The sequence below is a fragment of the Scyliorhinus canicula genome, chromosome 4 (genome assembly GCF_902713615.1).
Source record: "Scyliorhinus canicula chromosome 4, sScyCan1.1, whole genome shotgun sequence".
Classification (NCBI taxonomy): domain Eukaryota; kingdom Metazoa; phylum Chordata; class Chondrichthyes; order Carcharhiniformes; family Scyliorhinidae; genus Scyliorhinus; species Scyliorhinus canicula.
In genome coordinates, this window is record NC_052149.1 from 41,788,093 (window position 1) to 41,809,844 (window position 21,752).

General features: G+C 42.6%; 1 protein-coding gene across 4 annotated transcripts in view; it reads left to right on the forward strand.

Annotated features, from left to right (window-relative positions):
- The window catches only part of ccdc24 (coiled-coil domain containing 24), a 143,142-nt gene that overhangs the window by 83,514 nt on the left and 37,876 nt on the right, over positions 1-21,752 (forward strand). For all 4 annotated transcript variants that reach the window (XM_038794109.1, XM_038794110.1, XM_038794111.1 and 1 more), the window contains 2 exons: positions 6,748-6,840; positions 19,192-19,246. In XM_038794109.1, the coding sequence (XP_038650037.1) occupies positions 6,748-6,840; positions 19,192-19,246 (148 nt within the window). The remainder of the gene's footprint in view (positions 1-6,747; positions 6,841-19,191; positions 19,247-21,752) is intronic.

The following is a 21,752-nucleotide window of genomic DNA, read 5'->3' on the forward strand; positions in this document are numbered from 1 at the left end:
TATCTGACTTGGAAACTTTCCTGTCAGATTTCCCCGCAAGTGTCAGTGGCGGAACATTTAGGAGACAGTAACCATTGTATCATAAGGTTTAGGATGATGGTAGAAAAGCACATGGGCAATCCAGAGTACGAATAATTAACTAGGGGAGAACCGACTTCAATAGGGCAAGAACAGAGCTGGGCCGGATAGACTGGAATGATAAACATTAGCAGAACAATGGGCTGCCTTCAAAAAGCAAATGGTTCGGGCACAGTCAAGATATATTCGTCTCAAAGGAACACGTAAGGAAAACAAATCCCGAGCTCCCTAGATGAAAAGGAGATAGAAAAAGTTGAAGAAATAGAAATGTCCCTATGACAGTGTAAGGAAGGAAATAACATTTGAGAACATTGGAATACAGTAGGTTCAGAGGAGAGATGAAAAAACATATCAGAGAAGCAAAGAAGGATTATTGGAAAAGACTGGCAGCCGACTTAATGGTAAAGCCTAAAGTCTTCTACAGCATATAAATGGTAAAAGGATAGTAAAAGGGACTTTACACTCTAACGTACAGCGAATGACTGAGATATTAAATGAAGACTTTGCATTGGTCTTTACCAGGGAGGTAGATGCTACCCAGAACATAGTGGTCCAACAGCCTGGGCTAGTGCGCGGTCAATTCCAGCCCCTCTTGACCTGGAGTTGCAACACAATTGAAATGACCAAATAATTCTTGGAAAGTACTCGTAGTCTCTGGTCTTTGCCGAATAACTATGGTCACCAGGTTTGTAAATTTAAAAACATTTAATTTTCATTTAATAACAATAACTAGAATTAAATGTGCAGCAGATACAACTGGTGAACTACTTTTGAATTCTTAACCCCTCGCTTTAGCAGACACACACACACAAACACACACAAACAAGCATGAGCGGGGAAAGAGGGGTGTAAAAATAATGGTGAAGGTAAATGGATACGAGTCTTTGTTTCAGCTGGTGGTCTTCTAGCGCACCTTCCTTCAGTTTAAGCTTTCAGTTCGAGGTTTTTGCTTTCAGTCTCTAATGGTTTTCACTGTAGATTCATCCAGGTTCTCTGCAGGTTCAGAAACCAATAGAAAGGCAGTATTTCTGAGAAAGAGAGACAGATAGAGATATTTAACAGCTGCTCCTTTCGTTGGTTCTCTGAAAGCCATCCTACTCGGTTAGGATCCAGCCACCACCTTGTTGCGGGGCAGAATACGGCCTTTAGCCAATTTATTGGCCAACAGCCAGTCAATCGAAGCAAATCCCTCCGATCTCTTGGATTCCAAAAAATCTGAGTTCTGCTGTTCAAAAGCCGGCATAGTGTACTATTTTGAAACTTCTGAAACTCTGCTCAACCTAAAGGCTCATTAAACATCCATGGATCAAAAATGATACCGGCAAACTAAAAGAAATGGGAAATAAGTGAACCACCAGGAAAGGCCCTTACAATTGTGACAAGGGAGGAAATTCTGTCACTCAAAAGGTTCAAAATTGCTAAGGAGGTGGTATTGGACAAACTGCAGGTACTTAAAGTTGACAAGGCACCAGAACCAGATGAGATGCATCCAAAGATATTGAAGGGAGTGAGTGTGGAAATTGCAGGGGCACTGGCCATAATCTTTTAGACTTCCCTCGACTCAGGAGAGGTGCCAGAGGACTGGATAATTGCAGACATTACATCCGTGTTGAAAGAAGGTTGTAAGAATAAACCCAGCAATTACAGACCGGGCAATTTAACTTCAGTGGTGGAGAAGCATCGAGAAACAATTATTTGAGATAGAATTAGTAGTCACATGGTAAAAGATGGGTTGATTAGGAAGAGCCAGCTTGGATTCTCAAGGAGAAATCATGTTTGGCTTACTTGCTGGAGGTTTTTGAAGAGGTAACAGAAAGGGTGAATGAGGATAATGCTGTTGATGTGGTGTACATGGACTTTCAAAAGGCATTCAATATACTGGGCAAGATTTACTGAGCAACCTGCCAAATGTTTTTCGGCGGCGGAGGCGACCCGACAGCGGAATTTTCCGGTCCCGCCATTGTCAATGGGATTTCCCAGTCAGTACAACCCTTTTTGTCGGGAAACCATGCGCCGTCGGTGTGACTGGAATATCCCGCCAGCTTGAACAGTTGGAATATTCGTATAAGTCAAGAACGAGAGGGCACGGATTGAAAGTGATTTGCAAAAAATGCGAATGTGATGTGAGAGAACTTTTTTCCAGACAACGAGTGCTTTGGGGTCTGGAATGCAGTGCCTGCAAGTGTGGTGGAGGCAGGTCCCACTGAGGCATTTAAGAGGGCATTAAATGATATGCTTGGGTACGGGGAAAAGGCAAGGAATGGCATTAAATCATAATGCTCATTTAGAGAGCCGGTGCGGACACGATGTGCCAAATGGTCGCCTCCTGCGCCGTACCAACTCTGTGATTCTAATAGTTTTTTGATCTTGTATAATTGACATAGTAGGTTCTCAGTGGTATTTTGTACTAGCAATTTTACTCAGCAACTGCTGAGATTGGAGACAGTATGGGAAAGCAGACCACCAACATCACCTTCCACTCCATGATGCTGCTCATCTAAATGATCTCCATGTTACAGTGCAGGCCAGTGGGATCCTGTCAACGTCCATTTTGCCAACAGCACACAAAGCTATTGGTCTGAATTGATGTCCAGCAGGAGGCATCCTCTCCAGCAAATCTATTGGACAGCACACACGAGTGTTTACTGACGTCATCCAGAGCACACATCAGTGTTTTCTGTTTCATTGGTTCCAACTTAGCCTTATTTTCTGATATATGCTCTTAAAAATAAACATTGTTGCTTCATAGCATTTTTTCGAAGTCTTTAATTTTACATGATATGAAGTATTTGTACCAATGCCTAGTCATTTTCAACAAAGACTCCTAAAGAATTCCAATAACAAATGAATAGTTTAGCGTTCAGAATGTTGTTTCAATTTCTGATTGTTATGAATTTTTATTGTTAACTAAACTTCTGGTGAAAAGAATTCATCTGCTAACACTGACCCACTCAAGTGTGTCTGAAGTTCAGTGTTTTGACGAGTATCCATTCAGGCACTAATCCTTTCCTAATCTCTCCAGCCACAGCTGCAGATAACTGGGTCCCATCTACCCTGTTTAGTAATAAATCCTTCTTTCTCTCTTTGCTCCTTAAACTAAATGTCTGTGAGATTAGGTGCTTTGAATGTATGCCTGATAATTACTTGCTCGTGAATCCCTTTGGGAGAAAAAAATTTAAAGTTTGGTTTTCAATAAATTGCCACTGGGCTGAATTGAAGTGAGTAAAAGTGCATGTCAACAATACTGAAGCTAACATAAGCATTAACCAACTCTAAAACGTCCATTTTTATTTAATGATTTAAACGTTGTAGTTCGTTAGCCAACTAAATGATCAAAATAAGGGGCAGTTGGATCTAATTGTGGTATCATCTGGAGTCTATTTTGATTTTCAGATTTTGGTGTTTCAAGTGTTAATTTATGTATTTCAAAATATATAATTTACTATTTTCGTATTGTTCTCAAAGGATAATTTTCACAGAGAACAGAAAATGTACATTTGCATCTTCGCCCTGCCTGGCCTATCATGGGTTATTTGGTCACAGTACCTCTTGACTTTATTTTAATTGTTTCAACCTTTCTATCTTTTGTGACAGTTTTTCTCGGCATCTATTTTCTTGCCTCCTTTTTATTTCCCCTTTCATTCTTCGGTTTTTTTTTTGTTTAAATCCTTTTAATCTTTTCCATAATTTTTAGTTTATTCTTATCTCATTTCTTTTTCTGTCTGAAGATGCTGTCACTTTCTTTCTTTTTCTGTTCCATTGTCTCTTTCTTTCTACCTTTTTCCTGTTTTCCATCACGCCTAATGGAGCAACTCTATTTTTTGTCCACCTAGCTCTCTCATTGAAGGCTGGTCAGACAGTATCTGGTCTGAAAATAAGCCTTAAGGCAAGAGGAGCATTAGAGGCTGGTACATGATTTAATCAGTGACTCTCTGCTCATTCTGCAGTTAGCCATGTTCAGTTGGTCCAACCCTAAGGCAATGTTTCCCCTCCCTCATATTTGCTAATTGTAGTAATCCACGGTAGACAGGAGTTTCGTCACCACACCAATATTTATTTACAATAACGATATTACAGGAGCAGCTACAAACAGTGCTGCTAGCAGTCCAGTCAACTTAAGACTGCTCACAAAGCCTACACAGGTGATTATATGGGCCCCCTCAATGAGCTATCATTGAGGGAGCTCATACTCCAATTGGCCAACCAATAAAGCCAATTGGAGTTCATTACACTAATGTAACTCCCATTACTTACTGCTGTGGCAACTCAAAACAGATGGACCTGATCTTCTGACTGTTTAATGCAGTGATCAATAACTTTGTGCTCTCATGCCCAGCCTCTTAATAAAACAAATTAATTGAGCTGATATTTTTAAATCAATTATTTAGTAACTTGAGGAAGCGAGAGAACAGAGGTTTAACTATATTCAATATTCTGCTCAAGGCAGCAACTTGTTCTCAGTATAGCACTTGCTGGGAGAACTAACACCAGGCCCTGCTTTGGGTCGGCTTTTATGTTGGTATGTAAAGCGATCCAACTGGGTAGTCTCCGTCCCCTATCTGGGGCGTCGCACTCCATCAACAATGGTTTCCCTGTGGTCATCATTGGGGTGATAGCATATTGTTTAGTGTCTTTCTCACTATTATGTAATGTTGAAGCAAAATATTTGGTGCTTGTGTTTTAAAGTAGCAGCAATATGTCCTGCCATGTTAAGTTCTAGTGCTGAAATGTTTTTCAAATAGCCAATTCTTCAGCCACTGGTAATGCGTCCTTGGGTTGCAGATTGACTTTAAAAACAAAAGGGTGATTTTTAACCCCTCCCCAACCTGACTGGGAGGACCAGGAATGGGTCAATTTCTTGCCAAATTCTGTGGATCACTGGTAACGCTGTATATCCACTGGTTAAATTGCACAATCTTTGGTTAGATTGGTCTTGGGGTGTTGCACTGCATTACAAATGTGCTCCCTAGATCACAGCTCACTCGAGAAGTGTGCCCAGAAGAACAGTGTGGCTGATTCTTCGAGTTTGATTTGGAATCTCTTGATTCAGCAAAAAAAGACATTTCAGTTAGATTTTATGGAGGCATAGAGGATAATTAACAAGGCAGAGAAAGTAAATGCGAAACAGTACTTTAGAATGTGGGGAAACAGGATTAGAGTATGTACCTTTGATTTGACGCGAGCACTGCTCAGACCGGAATAGCCAAGTAACCCCCTTTGATGCTTACATTTATGATTCTGTGATGTGGACAGTAGGGCAGGTGGAGACTGGTTCCAGATTGTAAAGGGCAGAAGAACAGAAAGCAGCACATATTTCTTTTACACTGGGTGGTCAGAAGCTGAAACAAGTCATTAGGAAGGGTATTTGAAGCTAGGATATTGGATTCCAGTGCTGGCAGGATGATAGAACTGTTAATCTCGAAAGATGATTCTTTAAAAATTAATTCTTGGGATGTAGGTGTCGTTGGCTTGGCCAGCTTTTATTGCTCATCCCTATTTGCCCTTGAGAAGGACATTCTTCAACTGCATCTATTCTGTGAATTTATGATACTCTAATTATAATTAAATTGATTGAAGTGGCTGTGAACCTTTTTTTCTCTGCAGAAGGTTATATAAGAACATATGTTACGAGATGTGATGTGAATGCCGAAGCAGTTTCATCTGCTTATCCTGTTTTTTTTCTTTTATATTCAGGTGAAAAAGTAGGAATTTAGTTTTATTTTTCTGACAAACTATTACTGTACTATTGATCAACATGTACCTGCGGGTTTGTAGTATCGTATAAGCCTTATGCCTCACCCTGGGATTGGAGTGATGCGCATGAGGTGCTTTTACTTGGGGTCATTTAATGTTGCCTTTGTGGTAATATGCATCACTGTAAATACACAAGGGGTTAATGCAAATACACTAAAACTAAGTAAACACTAGAGGGAGCACCATTACATGCAGACATACAGCTAATGAACACACAGAATGGGACACGACCAATGGGCAGTCAAGACACTCAGAGGTGACACTACCACAAGGGGGCAACTCATATAAAAGGACAGGGCACACATGCTCTTTCTCTTTCCACAGGCGACACGTAGAAAGAAGGGCAGGGGCAGATCGGAAGCATCACACCCACCGCATGGCTTAGAGCAGACTGGTTAGTTAGAGTGAGTTACTATAGCAAGATTAGCAGGAGAGTCAAACTCAAGTAGGAGAATTGTTAACTGTTCAATAAATGTGTTAAACCTATCTCCAAGTCTGAACCTTCCTTTGTCAGAGCATACATCAAGGAAGCAGCTTATGCTACATGAAGAAGCATAACACAACAGCCTTATTTTCATAGACTGGTTAAAGGCTGTATTACAGAATTCCTGGGTGTAGCTGCAATTGAAGGAAAACTGAACAGCAGATGTACTGGCAGATCAGTTGCCATTATGTGGCTTTGTATAAATAGGCCCAAAGGGGACAAAAAGCTCAGATCAGTCCGCACTCTTTGAGCATTACATTGGAGTGACCTCACAAAGCAAACAAGTGAAATAATGTTTTACAGACACTGGATTCAGGCAACTGTTAAGATCATTCAATTGTATAAATCCAGGATCTTGTGAGAAGTTACTGGAAATATATGTAGATTTTTAGAAAAATATTGTCCTTCACTTTGACCCCTTCCTTTTCTAGCCTTTCACCTCTTTACAACTGCAAGGATAACATAGAAGCCATAAAAGACAAGATGAATGTTCAAAGTATTGATGAGGTTGTGACGCATTTACAGTGAGTATCATTTGCCCTGTTTTGGAGTCTTCAACTTTTACTGAAGTATTATCAAAAAGCCACATTGTGAGTGGAGAAAATGTTGGTCTTTGTTGTTTTTTCATGTTTGTAAAATGATAACAGGGAAGTCCCAATATGTAGGAACCTGTGTTAAAGCTGCATTATTTCAGATGATGTTGTGTACGTGTAACATAATTGCAGAAGCTTAAAAGATCCCCAAGCAAAAGCTTGGCGTTGCCTTCACCAGCCTCCCTGAACAGGCGCCGGAATGTGGCGACTAGGAGCTTTTCACAGTAACTTAATTTGAAGCCTACTTGTGACAATAAGCAATTTTCATTTCATTTCAGGAAGAAGACCTGCTCTTTTCAAAAAGTGCTCCCCATTTATTTCTTCTGTGAGCTTATCCCAAACTCTCAAATTGAGGCAGTTAAAACAGGGGCTCGAATGAGGAAATCTTCTGCTGCCCCAATTCAGAGGCCTTGATTAATAAGTTTTTTCAGACCATCTGCAAAGATCCCTAGAGCCAGCTATGAAGAAGCATGGGTAGATGCTTGCAATCAGGTAGCTTGCCTGTACTCTTAGTACATGGTGACCATTTTAAGGGGGGAGGGGGGGAATCATTAAGGGGAAGAAAGGGTTTACTTTTTTCTAAAGCTCAAGGAAATTAAAAATATATGTTTTATTGAGAAAATTATCCAGAATTTAAAACTAACAGCATAAAAGTTAAATGTTTTAAAACAATTTTGACAGGATGTGGGCATTGCTGGTTAGGCCAGCCTTTATTGCCCATCCTTAATTGCCCTCAAGAAAGTGGTGGTGAATCACCTTCTTGAACCAATGTAGCCCGTGTGGACCAAGATCTTGACCCAGCAACGGTGAAGGAACGGCAATATATTTCCAAGCCAGGATGTTGTATGTCTTGGAGGGGGAACTAGCAACAAAATTATATTGCATTGTTACAACTACCAGTGTGTGAATGTGGGGCAGAAGGGGAAATGTGATAGTGCTGAGGATGGGTGAGCAGGTATGGGAAAGAAGGAGGACCATGATAAAATGCTCATACTCACTGATACCCTTGGGGTGGATGAGCAACAGTGAAATATTTCAAAATGATTGTAATGAAATTTCAACTGCAATTGGCTTATTGCTTGAGGCAGAAGTCTCATGTACAAATCTCACCTGAGGTAGCCAAATCACCCTGTTTCGAAATATAATTTCACGTGAATGAAATTGAGATGCTCGCCCTGTCAGGGTGGCATAGTGGTTATCACTACTGCATCACAGCACCAGGGACCTGGGTTTGGTTCCGGCATCGGGTGACTGCCTGTGTGGAGTTTGCACTTTCTCCCCGTGTCTGTGTGGGTCTATCCCCAACAACCCAAAGATGTGCAGGGCAGATGGATTGGCCACGCTAGGTTGCACCTTATTTGGATAGAAATTCAAGAAAGATAAATAAAGGGTTTGGCCATGCTAAATTTCCTCTTAGCATCCAAAACATTATGTGGGGTTACTGGGTTATGGGGATAGGGCGGAGGCATGGGCTTATGTAGGGTGCTCTTTCCAAGGGCCGGTGCAGACTTGATGGGCTTCATGGCCTCCTTCTACACTATAAATTCTATGAATCTATGAAAGGAAGGAATTCTTTTTTTATAAATGTATTTTATTACAAACATGTTTCAAAGCAGGTTAAACACCCCGGGAAACATACTCCCCAACAATCAACTCGACAGTCTGTTCAGATTTTTCCCTTTTTCACCATCCCTTGCCATCCCCCCACCACCCTCCCCTCACCACCCACCCCCCCCCCCCCCCCCTCCCACCCCACTGCGACAAACAGCTCCTCCAACCCAGTCACAAACATCCCCCACCTTTTCTCAAACTCCACACTGAGCCCCTTAACTCATACTTTATCTTCTCCAACTGCAGGAAGTCGTACAGGTCACCCAACCATGCCGCTACACCCAGTGGCGATGCCGACCACCACTCCAGCAAAATTCACTTCCGTGCAATCAGAGAGGCGAAGGCCGCAACATCGACCTTCCTCCTCTCCATGAGCTCCAGCTTCTCTGAAACCCCAAATATCGCCACCAAAGGTCCACCTCCTCCTCCACTACCCTGAATACTTCTGCCTGGAGTCTTCCCAATTTTTCACAACCTCACAACATATGTGCATGATTCGCTGCCCCCGCCCACCCCTCTCACACTCATCTGCTACCCTCTGAAAGAACCCACTCATTCTCGTCTGAGTCATATGCACCCTGTGCATCACCTTAAACTGTATCAGGCTCATCCTTGCATAAGAGGAGGTCCCTTCGCAGTGCCTCACTCCATACTCCCCAATTGATCTCTCCTCCCAACTCCACTTCCCATTTCTGCTTGATCTTCACCATATCCCAAATTCTTCCCTCCTCCTCCACATCCGGAAGCAGCAGTCGCTCCAGCAGGGTGTATTCTGGAAACCCTCCAGACCTTTCGGCCAAAGTCCCTAACCTGCAGATACCTGAACTCTCAACCTCTCGGCAGCTCTGCCCTCCCCCTTAGCTCCTCCAGACTGGTGAACCATTCCTCGAAACACAAATCCCTCACCTTGACCAACCCCACATCCCTCCACCTCCTGTATACATTATCCACCCCCACTAGCTCAAACCCATGATTCTCGCACAGCGGCGTTAGCACTGACATCCCTTCCATCATAAAGTGCCTCCTCAGCTGATTACATATCTTCACCGTGGATTGCACCACCGGGCTCCCTGAATACCTACTTAGAGCCGTTGGCAACGCTTCTGTTGCCATAGCTCTCAAACTAGACCCCTTACAAGATTCATCCTAACTCACTCTACCCCTTCTCCTTCCCACCACCACCGCACATTGTTCACATTCGCCACCCAACAGTAATGAAGCAAGTTTGGCAACGCCAAACCCCCCCCCCTGCTGCCTCTGCCTCCGTAGCAGTGTCCTCCCCTCCCTCGGCACCTTCCCCGCCCATACAAAGTCCGAGATGATCGCATCCACTTTCCGAAAAAACGATCTTTGGAATAAAGAACCTCAGCAGAATATTTATTTTCATCACGTGGACCATTGCCGCCAATGTTAAGTGCAGTGTATCCCACCTCCAAAGATCCTCCCTGGCCTCCTTCACCAGCTTTGTTAAGTTCCACTTATGGGGTCTCATCCATTCCCTCGCTACCTGAATCCCCAAATAGAAAGGGAGGAATTCTGTAACAGTGGAACTGAAATAATATTTCAGTGAAAATGATCAGATTACTGCAGTCAATTCAACTGCAATGCTGATTTTTTTTAACCTTTCTGAGTATCTTAATGTTACAAGTAATACACAGGGTATCTGACTATCTAACCAGATGTAAAATGGTTAAGTAATTTTCCATTTTAAATTAGCACTAAGTAGATATCCAGTCAGGAACTCATTTTTATCACACTATTATGGCATAATCTGTTATTAGTTGTGGCATCATCAAAGTATTTGGTAACAACATGGAAAGTGTGTTGAATGATTCATTTTAGATTAAACTAAATCTATTTATTGAAAAAAGAGATATTTTATTGGAGATTTTCATCTTGCACTCAGCAGGGCAGATGTCAATGCAAGAGAACACAGTAACTTCATACTGTATGAAGAGAGTACTGATTGGTTGGCAAGTGGTCTCTGATTGGTCAAGGCATTGCCATGGGAATGAAAATGAAATGAAAATCGCTTATTGTCACGAGTAGGCTTCAATGAAGTTACTGTGAAAAGCCCCTAGTCGCCACATTCTGGCGCCTGTTCGGGCAGGCTGGTACGGGAATTGAACCGTGCTGCTGGCCTGCCTTGGTCTGCTTTAAAAGCCAGCGATTTAGCCCAGTGTGCTAAACCAGCCCCAATTGATAGTGACTGGCAGTTAATTGCCAAGCGTTGATTGAAATTTAAACCAGGCAGTTTGACTCTAATCAGTCAAGGCACTAGCCTGAGGAATGGTCATCATTCATTTTGTTTAGCTGAAATAGGCTGATGTATTTTTTTGGGGTCGGTGGGCAGGAAGGGAATTCTGCTCTTCCTGATTCTGCAAAATTGAAAGAAAAACAATGCCATTGGCTAGAATGAAAGAGCATCCCTACAGTGCAGAAGGAGGCCATTTGGCCCATCGAGTTTACACTGGCCATTGGAAACAACACCCTACTTAGGCCCATGCCATCACCCTATTCCATAACCCAGTAACCCCACATAACCTTTTGGACACTAAGGGGCAATTTTGTATGCCCAATCCACCTAACCTGCACATCTTTGGACTGTGGGAGGAAACCGGAGCACCTGAAGGAAACCCACACAGACACTGGGAGAAAGTGCAAACTCCACACAGACAGTGACCCAACACTGGAATTGAATCCAGGTCCCTGAAGCTGTGAGGCAGAAGTGTTAACCACTGTGCCACTATGCCGGTTGGTCTGTCTTGCCCTTTAGTCCACAGAAAATCATTTTCAGGGCCTATAAGTTTTTTTTTAAAGGCTGTCTCTTTGTTATCAGAACTTGGAAGCTCTTGAGAACAAAGGTCTTGAGAACAAAGAGACAGCGTCTTTAAAAAACTGTGGTTAGAAAAACATCTGCTCCCCTGAATTACTGGATCCCTGCAGAGCTATATAAATAACCTGTCTTAATATTTTCTTTGAAACTGCCTGGACCTGCCAATCAGAAAGTTTGTAAAAGGCAATCATCCGTGAAATATAATGTAAACAATGCAGTTCAAAGCTTTTAGGCTTCTAGGCATACAAACAATCTTCAATACTTTAAAGGGCAATGACATTGACTGTGAAAAAAACACTTCAAAGGTTTACACATTAAAGGGAATATCTTCATCTCACAGATCTTTGAATGTGTCATGCTCACAGGCAGTTTAAAGGGTTTAGGGTTACAGATGGATCCACTTTTACTTTATTATCACAACTGTATTTTTGAAATACTGGCAGAATGTTTAAAGGGTTTAAAGGCTGCAGATGGGAAGAGCAACCAAACAACCCCCATCCCAGGAAAGACCCCCCAACCTGAGCCACTTTAGCTCAGCACAAGCCCCCACTGACCCCCATTACCCATGAAGAACCACCCCCCTCAGCACACTGGAGGCAATTGTAGGGAGGTTACTGGGGCCCTTTCCAACCCTCGGATTACTTGGCCTGGAACGCACTGCCAAGTGAGATGAGGCAGATACGTTAGCGACCTTTAAGACTTGTCTAGATGGACACATGAAAAGCCAGGGTATAGAAGGAAACAGGCAGTTGATCTAGATAGGACACACGATCGGCGCAGGCTTGGAGGGCCGAAGGGCCTGTTCCTGTGCTTTACTGTTCTTTGTTCTTTTGGTCTTTGTACAAGGTGCTAAGTTGGCACTGCCAAGGGGTGGGACTGAAGCGGAGGTAAATTAGGGGGGACTGAAAAGGGTTGTGAGGGGGAGGTTAAGAAGGAGACTGGGCTGGAGTGTGAGGGGATGCTGAAGGAGGGACTGGGGGCATAGGGGGTGCTGAAGGGGGGACTTGGGGAGCTGAAGAAGGGAACTGCGGGTTAGGGGGGACTGGGGAGGGGAGCTGAGCAGGGGACTGGGGGTGCGGTGGCCTTGCCTGCGACCCGGGGGAGGCTGCAGCAGCATTCTGAGATTGGTTTGTCTTTCAAGCATGTTACGCTGGACCTTGAACAGGCAGAATGGATTGGTAATATTGCTCAGGTGACGGTTCGGTAACAGCTTTGGTTCCTCCTGTGTTCAGTGATGCCAGGGTTTTTTCTATGAGTGACATACCTTGCTGGAGCAGGCTGCGGGTTCACTGCAGAGAACACTTTTTGCAAGCAACATATAGTGGTCAGCAAAGCAACAAAGGCACAGAGAAGAAGAAATAGAAGGATGACGAAAATAGTTGTGATCACTCCACTCCAAACTAAACTCTCAGGCCAGTGGGAAACAGCAGTGGTTCCTGATGGCGCGAGGAGCGACCCCGAGGTGCCATTCTGTGGCACTTTGGGTTTTCAGTACCATTCAATGGCACATTGCTGGACATGAGAAGGGCAGGTCCTAGTCTCTCTGACAGGTCCCACTCTTCAGAGACTGTGTCATCCATTTTAAAGGAGAAACCAATCTCAGAATGCTGCTGCAGCCTCCCCTGGATCGCAGTAGTTCATAGGAGAAACCCGACTGCTATCCTTAAATTCATTATATAGGCTGTTGCCAAGTGTAATAGCTGCCATCTGGATCGCTCTGAGCTTCCCAGCCTCGCCAAAGGAATGCTAACAGTAAATTTAAGTGCCAGACTCTAAAGGGAATTCGGGCAAAAAACCCTGTTTTAGCAACAAAGAAACTGCTGTAAGATTGTAAAAGGAGGCGGAGGTCAGTGCGGCAGATAATTAAAATAACAGGCCAGCTACACATTTCCAGTGAAGCTGAAGGTAAACTTGAGGAACAGCACCTCATCTTTTGATTAGGCACTTTGCAGCTTTTTCAGACTCAGCACTGAGTTCAACAACTTCATATCATAATCACAGCCCTCCATTCTCCCACACAGTAACTGTTGATAATGATTCTGCTGTTCCCATTTTTGGTTTCTGTACTTATCTTCTTTTGTGTGGCCCTATCATACCTTTTGACGTTTAATCACTCCTGTCACCCACCCAATTACATATTTTAGCTTTTGTTCCTGTCCTGCTCCTGTTCTTCAATAACCACATTCCTAACATGTTCCAGTTCTATCGCAAGGTCATGAACAAGAAATGTAAACTGTTTCTCCACAAATGCTGCCTGAACTTCTGAATATTTCCATCATTTTCTGTTTTTATTTATGATTAAGCCCGTTGCCCATTTGAAATCAGACATGATGTGCTGGATTCTCCGTCTTGCCGCGGCAGATTTCTGGTTTAGCACGCCGCTGGGATGCTCCGTTTTGCCGGCTCGTCAATGGGGTTTCCCATTGTGGGGCAGCCCCACGCCGTCAGGAAACCCCCGGGCTGCCGGCAAAACGGAGCATCCTGATGGCGGAGAATCCAGCCCGATAGTTTTAAATTGCTTATTGTTGGTTGTTCTTCCTCTGCTTCCACACCCACTCACAGACATTTCACAAAATGCAAATATCAGAGACTATTGCAGCACAATTATTCACAGTCTAACCTTTCCAGGATAAACAAGACGGGCAGCTGGGTGTGCATTAAACAATGTGAGAAGGGTTAAAATGGCAAAGAGCACTGTCATAGTCCCCATTATTTCTTTTTAAATAGCCAGATTATTTAATATTATTGTTGTGCCCCAGGCGCCGCCTTTGTCTTTGAGGGTACATAGGAGTGCCCATTGCATTCTTCGACCAACCACTCTAGATCATCTTGTTAAGAAGTATGCCAAGTGGACAAAGTGACAAAGCCTGCTGCTGTTCCAGTGCTCCAGTGTTTACTATCTTGGTCCAGTTTTCCTGTCTATGTTCCTTTTTTCGTTAGATGTATTTTATTACAAACATGTATCAAAACAGGTTACAGCAAATAAACACTCCGGGAAACATGCTTCCCAACAATCAACTGTACAGTCTGTACAGATTTTCCCCTCCCCCTCACCCCCCCTGTAACGAACAGCTCCTCAAACACGGTCACAAACATCCCCCACCTTTTCACAAACTCTCCCGCTAAGCCCCTTAACTCATATTTTAACTACTCTAACCGCAGGAAGTCGTACAGGTCACCAAACCAAGCCGCTACACTCGGTGGCGATGTTAACACCACTCCAGCAAAATTCAGCACTGTGCAATCAGAGAGGCGAAGGCCACGACACGGCCTTCCTCCTCTCCATGAGCTCTGGCTTCTCTGAAACCCCAAATATCACCACCAAAGGGCCCGGGTCCACTTCCTCCTCCACTACCCTGGCTAAGACTGTGAACACTCCCACCCAGAACCTTCCCAATTTTTCACAACCCCAAAACAGGTGCGCGTGATTCTTTGGCCCCCTCCCATGCCTCTCACACTCATTTGCTACCCCCGGAAGAACCCACTCATTTTCGCCCGAGTCCTATACACCCTTTGCACCACCTTAAACTGTATCAGGCTCTTCCTTGCACAAGAGGAGGTCCCGTTTACCCTACGCAATGCCTCACTCCAATTGTCTATTTTTCTATGCGTATAACAATGGAAATGCTTCAAATTATGCATCTACCTTTCATTCTCCTGTTCCTGAATTAGTTTGCATTTACTTTGTTCTCCCTTTTCACCCCATTCCTTTTTGTTTTTCCCCTTTTTCTCTCCTTATAGCTCTGTTAGAGTATCAATGTTGTACTACATACTTTGGAGTGTGTACCTTGCTGCTGGCACCGTGACATTTGCAGGATTCTTTTGGTGCTAATTCTCTAGTGCTGTTTTAGTGCTCTGTGCATGCAAAATGCACCTTGCAACCTAAAATACAGGTTGCTTAACATTATTAATGTCATTATGTGCAAATATCATTCATATGGTATAGCTATTATAGTTGCCTTTACCATTTCAGCCCATTGAATGATCCCAGCACTGTTCAGATATTCCAATACATCTTAAAAGGGCACTACAACAACAACTTGCATTTATCTAGTTATTTTAAATAAAAGTCCGAAGGAACTTTGCAGGAGCTTTATAAGGCAAAATGTGGCAGCAAATCATGAAGGAAATATATGAAAGATGACTAAAATGAGGTACGTTTTAAAGAGGACTTTAATGGAGGACATAGGTAGAGCAATTTAGGATAGGCATTTTTGAGCTGAGGGCAAAAACAGGTATGCCACCAGTGGTGGAGCAAAGAAAATCAGGAATGCTCAAGAGGTCAGATTTACAGGTACAGAGTTCTAGAGGGTTGAAGGGAAGTAGGTGGCTACAAAGATAGAGTTGAAATCTTAGATGGGTAAGAGTACAGGAGTGAGAATTTTCAAACTGAGGCTTTGTTAAACTCATTGTACGTTAGTAAGCACAGGGGTGATGAATGATCATATCTACACATCAGGTAAATATTTTAAAATGCACAGCTCTCTTTGTAAAACAGAAAATTGTATGACCTATTGTGAGCAGAACCAAGGGAAATAGGGTGGTAATGCAAAAATTGTACATTAAGCATGCGTATCAAGTTTGAAAACCTCATACATTACAATTAAGTTTCTATATTGTATCTAAATATAAGAATACAATTCAGTCATTTGGGAAAAACTCTCATGAATAGAAAATCCTAGTCAGAATTGTTTTAGCCTCTTAATTGGTCTCACAAATAATCCTCATTATTAGAAAAAATATCAATCAAGGCAAAGGTTCTGACTGATTTGACTAACAATTAAACACTGGGTGGCACGGTGGCACAATGGTTAGCATTGTTGCCTCACAGTGCCAGGGACCCAGATTCAGTTCTGGCCTTGGGTGACTATCTGCTTAGGTTTCCTCCCACAGTCCAAAGGTGTGGAGTTAGATGGATTGAACATGATAAATTGCCCCTTAGTGTCCAGGGATGTGCGTGTTAAGTTATGGGGATAGAGTGCTCATTTGAAGGATCAGGGCATATTCAATGGGCCGAATGGCTTCCTTCTGCACTGTAGGGACTCTATGCATGAACTTGCGCATTACTTCTATAACAAGTGAACTATGATATTGAATGGAGGCAACTTAATTTATGTAACAGAATAATTTGGGTTGCCATGAGGCTTTTCACAGTAACTTCATTGCAGTGTTAATGTCAGCCTACTTGTGAAAATATAGATTATCATTATTATTATTACACCAACACATCACCCCATCCTCCAGTTGAAATTATTTCTGCTGAATTTTCTGCAGGTTCAATCACTAATGCAACACCACATGTGGAATGCTAATCTACTGTGCCCTGAATGCGTGGGTTCATACCCAACCCTTGTCACTGGCTTTGGGGTGGCATAGTGGTTAGCATTATTGCCTTACAGGGACCCCGGTTCGATTCAGACCTTGGGTGACTGTCTGCGTGAAGTTTGCATGTTCTGCCCACGTCTGCGTGGGTTTCCTCCGGTGCTCCAGGTTTCCTCCCACAGTCCAAAGATGTGCAGGTTAGGTGGATTGACCATGCTAAATTGCCCCTGAGTGTCAAATGGTTAATTTGGGTTACGGGGATAGGGTGGGGGAGTGGGCCTAGGTAGGGTGCTCTTATTATTTCTGGAGGTTTTACCATATGATTTCCTGGTCAGATCACACTGAATTAAGTAATGTCTGAAAATGTTATTGCACTTACTGTGTAAAGACTGGGTTCCCAATGGTTGGATATCTTTGCTTGTGAATTTGTGTCAGCAACAGCTATTCAACTCTTGGTCCCTGCACCAGAACTGGCTGGCTAATTATATTAACCCTAGATATTTTTATATCCACCATTAACCGGACACTCTTCAGCTCACCTGCATTCTTGACCAATCCTCACTTCGTAGAATCCCTACAGTTCAGAAGGAGGCAATTTGACTCATCGAGTCTGCACTGACCATCCGAAAGAGCACCCCACCTAGGCCCAATCCCCTGCCCTATACCCATAACCGAATCTAACCTTTGACCCTAAGAGGCAATTTAACCTGGCCAATCCACCTAACCTGCTGATCTTTGGATTGTGGGAGGAAACCAGAGCACCCGGAGGAATCCCACGCACACACTTGGAGAACGTGCAAACTCAACACAGTCACCCGAGGTTGGAATCGAACCTGGGTCCCTGGTGCTGTGAGGCAGCAGTGCTAACCACTGAGAATTCCACTGCCAACCCACATGGACTGCAGCCGCTCAAGAAGGCAGCTCGCTACCACTTTCTCAAGGGCAATTAATGATGCACAATAAATGCTGGCCTAGCCAGTGAATCCCATATCCCTTGAATGAATGTTTTTAAAAATCCCGGCATAATCTTCAGTGGCGGGGTTCTCTTCATGGGTGGACTGGGTGGGGAGGGGGGCATTGTCAATGTTGTAACGTAGGGAAACACAGCAGCCAGTCGCAATGCCTCACAAGAAGGAATGAGATAATAATATATTTGTTTGTGGATGCATTGAATGAGGGATGAATACTGTTCAAGACAATAGGAGAACTACCTTCCTCCCCTTCGAATAGTCCCATGACATCTTTATGTGCATCTGAAAGGACAGATGGAGATTCAGTTTAATACCTCATGTGAAAGCTTTAACAGTTCAGTACACCAGCAGTACTGTGCTGACTTGCCAGTTTAGGTTACATACACAGATCTCTGGACTGGGACTTGAAGCCATGGCCATCTAATTTGGAGGAAAATGCATTGCTATTGACCACTGATGCCAACCAATCACTGCAAAACTCTGACCTGTAAAATTACAACTGCAAGTTGTACCAAAGATCACTGGTTGTCAAAAACGTTCCTCCATATGTAGCAAAGAAATAGGTTAGTAAAAGATGCATTAACATAAGCCTCGTCATGGAGTGTTTGTTGTGTGTCGGTCAGTGCAGAATGTTCGAATCAAGAACTGTTTTTGATTTAGTCTGGCCTATTCCCAGCCACAAGCCGCCAGCGATTTGCTGTAAATCTGGCACAATGTAGAATTCCTTCTAGATGCTATCCTGTATATCTGGTTACCTTCAGTTTTAATTACTTTACACCTGCGTGCAGATGTATTCCCATTAGTTGATCTCTGCAGCCATGATGATTTCACAAAATGGGCTTTTAAGGGGAAAAATAATATTTGAGTTTGATGCATAATGTCTGAGCAGGGTAATCTGAAGATAAGTCATGTCATTTGAACATGTTTACTCAAATCTGCGGAGATGCAATGCACAGTAACATAATTTTCAGCCTTTCTTGTCTAAGAACGCACAAGTTTAATTTTTCTGTTATTTGGTGATCCCATTTTTGGTCAAGGCCCGGGTATCAATGGTGGAAGGGTCCATATAGCCAGGCTCTGCAGGTTCTATAATATATGATAACGAGGGGAAAGAAATCAAGCAAAACGTGTGTGCTGTTATATTTCTGTTGTTGAAGTTCTGGTTGTCATTCAATGACATCTAATAACTCAAGTTCGCAGTTACTGAGTTTAATCAGCAATATTTATTATTGAACCTTACCTAACCAGTCATGAAAGACATGCTTGTTAGGTGAATTGGACATTCTGAATTTTCTCCAGGTGGCGGAGTGTGGTGACTAGGGGATTTTCACAGTAACTTCATTGCAGTGTTAATGTAAGCCTACTTGTAACACTAATAAAGATTATTAAAAACTATGAAAATTTGAGATGTATAAAGATTGATTTGGCTTATCCAAAAGAATTTGGTCACTTTACACGGTATCTTTCAGTAAGAATTTGATTGTTTTACCTCCCATGTTTCGGAATTCTCTTAAGTTTTAAAGCTGTGTATATCTTCTACAGATTCATTTTACAAGAGGAATCCAACACCTTAGAGAAACATATCCAGTTCTTACAGGTAAATAGTCTTTAAAAGATCTGCTACAATTAATTAATTACATGCCCTATGATGCTGATTCATTTGGCTCTAAATTCACACCTATAGCCTTATTTACAAATCTTTTGGAGATGTGAAAACATAATTCTCATTTTCTCTGCAGTTTGTCTGAAGAACAATTTCACAAATTTACGAGAAGTTAGCTTTCAGTGAAGTACTATGTTTGAAGATTCCTGTTGCTTGTAAAACACAGAAATTCCTGTAAATACGGAATCACTATTCCATGCACAACTTTGCTATCACCTAGTAACCCTGCACACTCACTTCACAGGGTATGACTGGAAAATGACATCTTGCAGGTCATGCCAGAAAATATGGTTTTGACATAGATGTTTCCTTCATAAGTTAGCTTCAACAACTAGGACATTTTTAGATTCTGAGGTATTTTAAATTTAGAAGCTAATTATTCCACAGGATAATTGTTCGGTTCATGGTCTGTAGAAAAAATAGCACTACAATAATACAACTTAAACACAACCATTGGAGAACTAGAGAAACAGACTTGGTAAGCTATCCTGCACATATGCAGGTTGGAGCTGTTTTTTCCAGATGCTAAATATTCCCCAGTGATTATGTCAGGGGAAAAAAGCAGTTAAAGATAGGCTAAAAGCAAATATTTGGAGATGCTGAATGAATGGGCACTTGTTTCTCATTTTCACATATGATAAATCGCAGGTCTCTGCATTTTCTTTCAAGCCGAGTAGATTTTCAATGAAATAAAACAGAAAGTAGTAGAAATGCACAGCAGGTCAGTCAGCATTTATAAAGAGACAAAACAGTCCTTGGAATGGATTTGACTGACTGAGAGCCAACAAAAGTGAAGGTATTTGATGAAGAGTATTATATGGTGAAATCTGTCTTTCTGATCCTCATACCTTAAACAACTAATTGTCTTTTCAATCACTTTCCCATTTGTAATCTCAGTTGAAAAGTTAGTTTGGAGGCAGGAATTGTGGCTAGAAGGTGGCATGGAGTGGAAATTGTGGCTGGAAAATTCGGGGGGGGGGGGGGGGGAACAGAAGTTGAAGATGAAAGGGCATGGGCTGGGTGAGGGGTGGGGGGGGGGGGAATTGTGCCTGTTGGTTGGGGGAAGGGATGGGTAGAAATTGTGAATAGTAGCAGTGGTGATGGGGAGAAATTGGATTGTGGGATGGAGGGAAGATCGATCGCTGGGAGCGTAACAGGTTTCTTGAGGAATTGGGAATGGGTTGTGGAATCAATCTTCCTTCCTCTGGCGCATGGGCTGTGCTTTATGTGGCCCTTCTCAGCTCCCTGCCTGGGAAACTCATGCTGGAAATGTTAAACTCAACGCAAACAGGCCTCTTTAATGTTTTATTAGGATATTAATTCCAGTGATAATTACCTGCCTGTACTAATCAAGGTCCCAATTGTGATAAGCTACTTGCCGACACGTAAATGCACTTCTTTAAAAAAAAAAAAAATTTAGTGTACCCAATTCATTTTTCCAATTACGGGGCAATTTTGCATGGCCAGTCCACCTACCCTGCACATCTTTGGGTTGTGGAGGTGAAACCCACGCAAACACGGGGAGAATGTGCAAACTACACACGGCCAGTGACCCAGGGCCGGGATCGAACCTGGGACCTCAGTGCCGTGAGGCAGCAATGCTACTAAATGCACTTCTGATGAAACTGAAAATGGGCACCTTGGCCAGATCGCGATCTAAAAATTCCACATTTTAATTACATCCCAACTCCGACTCCACCTTTTCTTGGGTGTTAAAGCTGACCAGCAATGAATTTGGAAGTGGAAATTCAATTAGATGCCATTCAAAGTTCTTACACAATAGCATTATAATCAAGTCGTGTTCAATAAATAAATGAATTGGCTTGTCACAAGTAATAAGAAACAAATCTTCAATGAGTCCTCCAGTTAATTGAACAAGAGTAGAGATCATGGAAATGTACTCAGATTGGGAGGATGTGATTGAGCGTGTCCACCACAATCTGTATTAGGGCCTCAAATTTTACTAAATGTATAAATTGCTTAAATGATAGAGCGGTCTCTCCAAGTTTGGTGATGGCACCAGGGTTGATGACAGTAAATAGTATGAGGACAGAAAGTTGGATAAACAAAAATGAAATTTCTATTCAGGTATGTGAAAGCAATAAGGACAAGTGACAAATGTAACAATTTGCTTGCACACATATGTGCTCTAATCCATTCATAGGTTGGTGTGATTTTAAAGCTAGTATTTGACTGGGTGCTTTAAAGAACAGGTAAGGCATCCACATTCCTTGCATTGTCAAGCTAGCAATCTTCAGTGTGCTGGGGGACGTGGGAAGAGCCAGTGGAGTGTCATTACAAATGTGGTACTTGACTCACCTGTTTTAATCATGTGGACCTATCATAATTCAGAAGGACAGGAGTATTAAAAGGTACACTGAAAGATTTGGAGAATGGATGATATAGAGACAAAGTACTGGGGCAGTCCTCGTGATGTTCT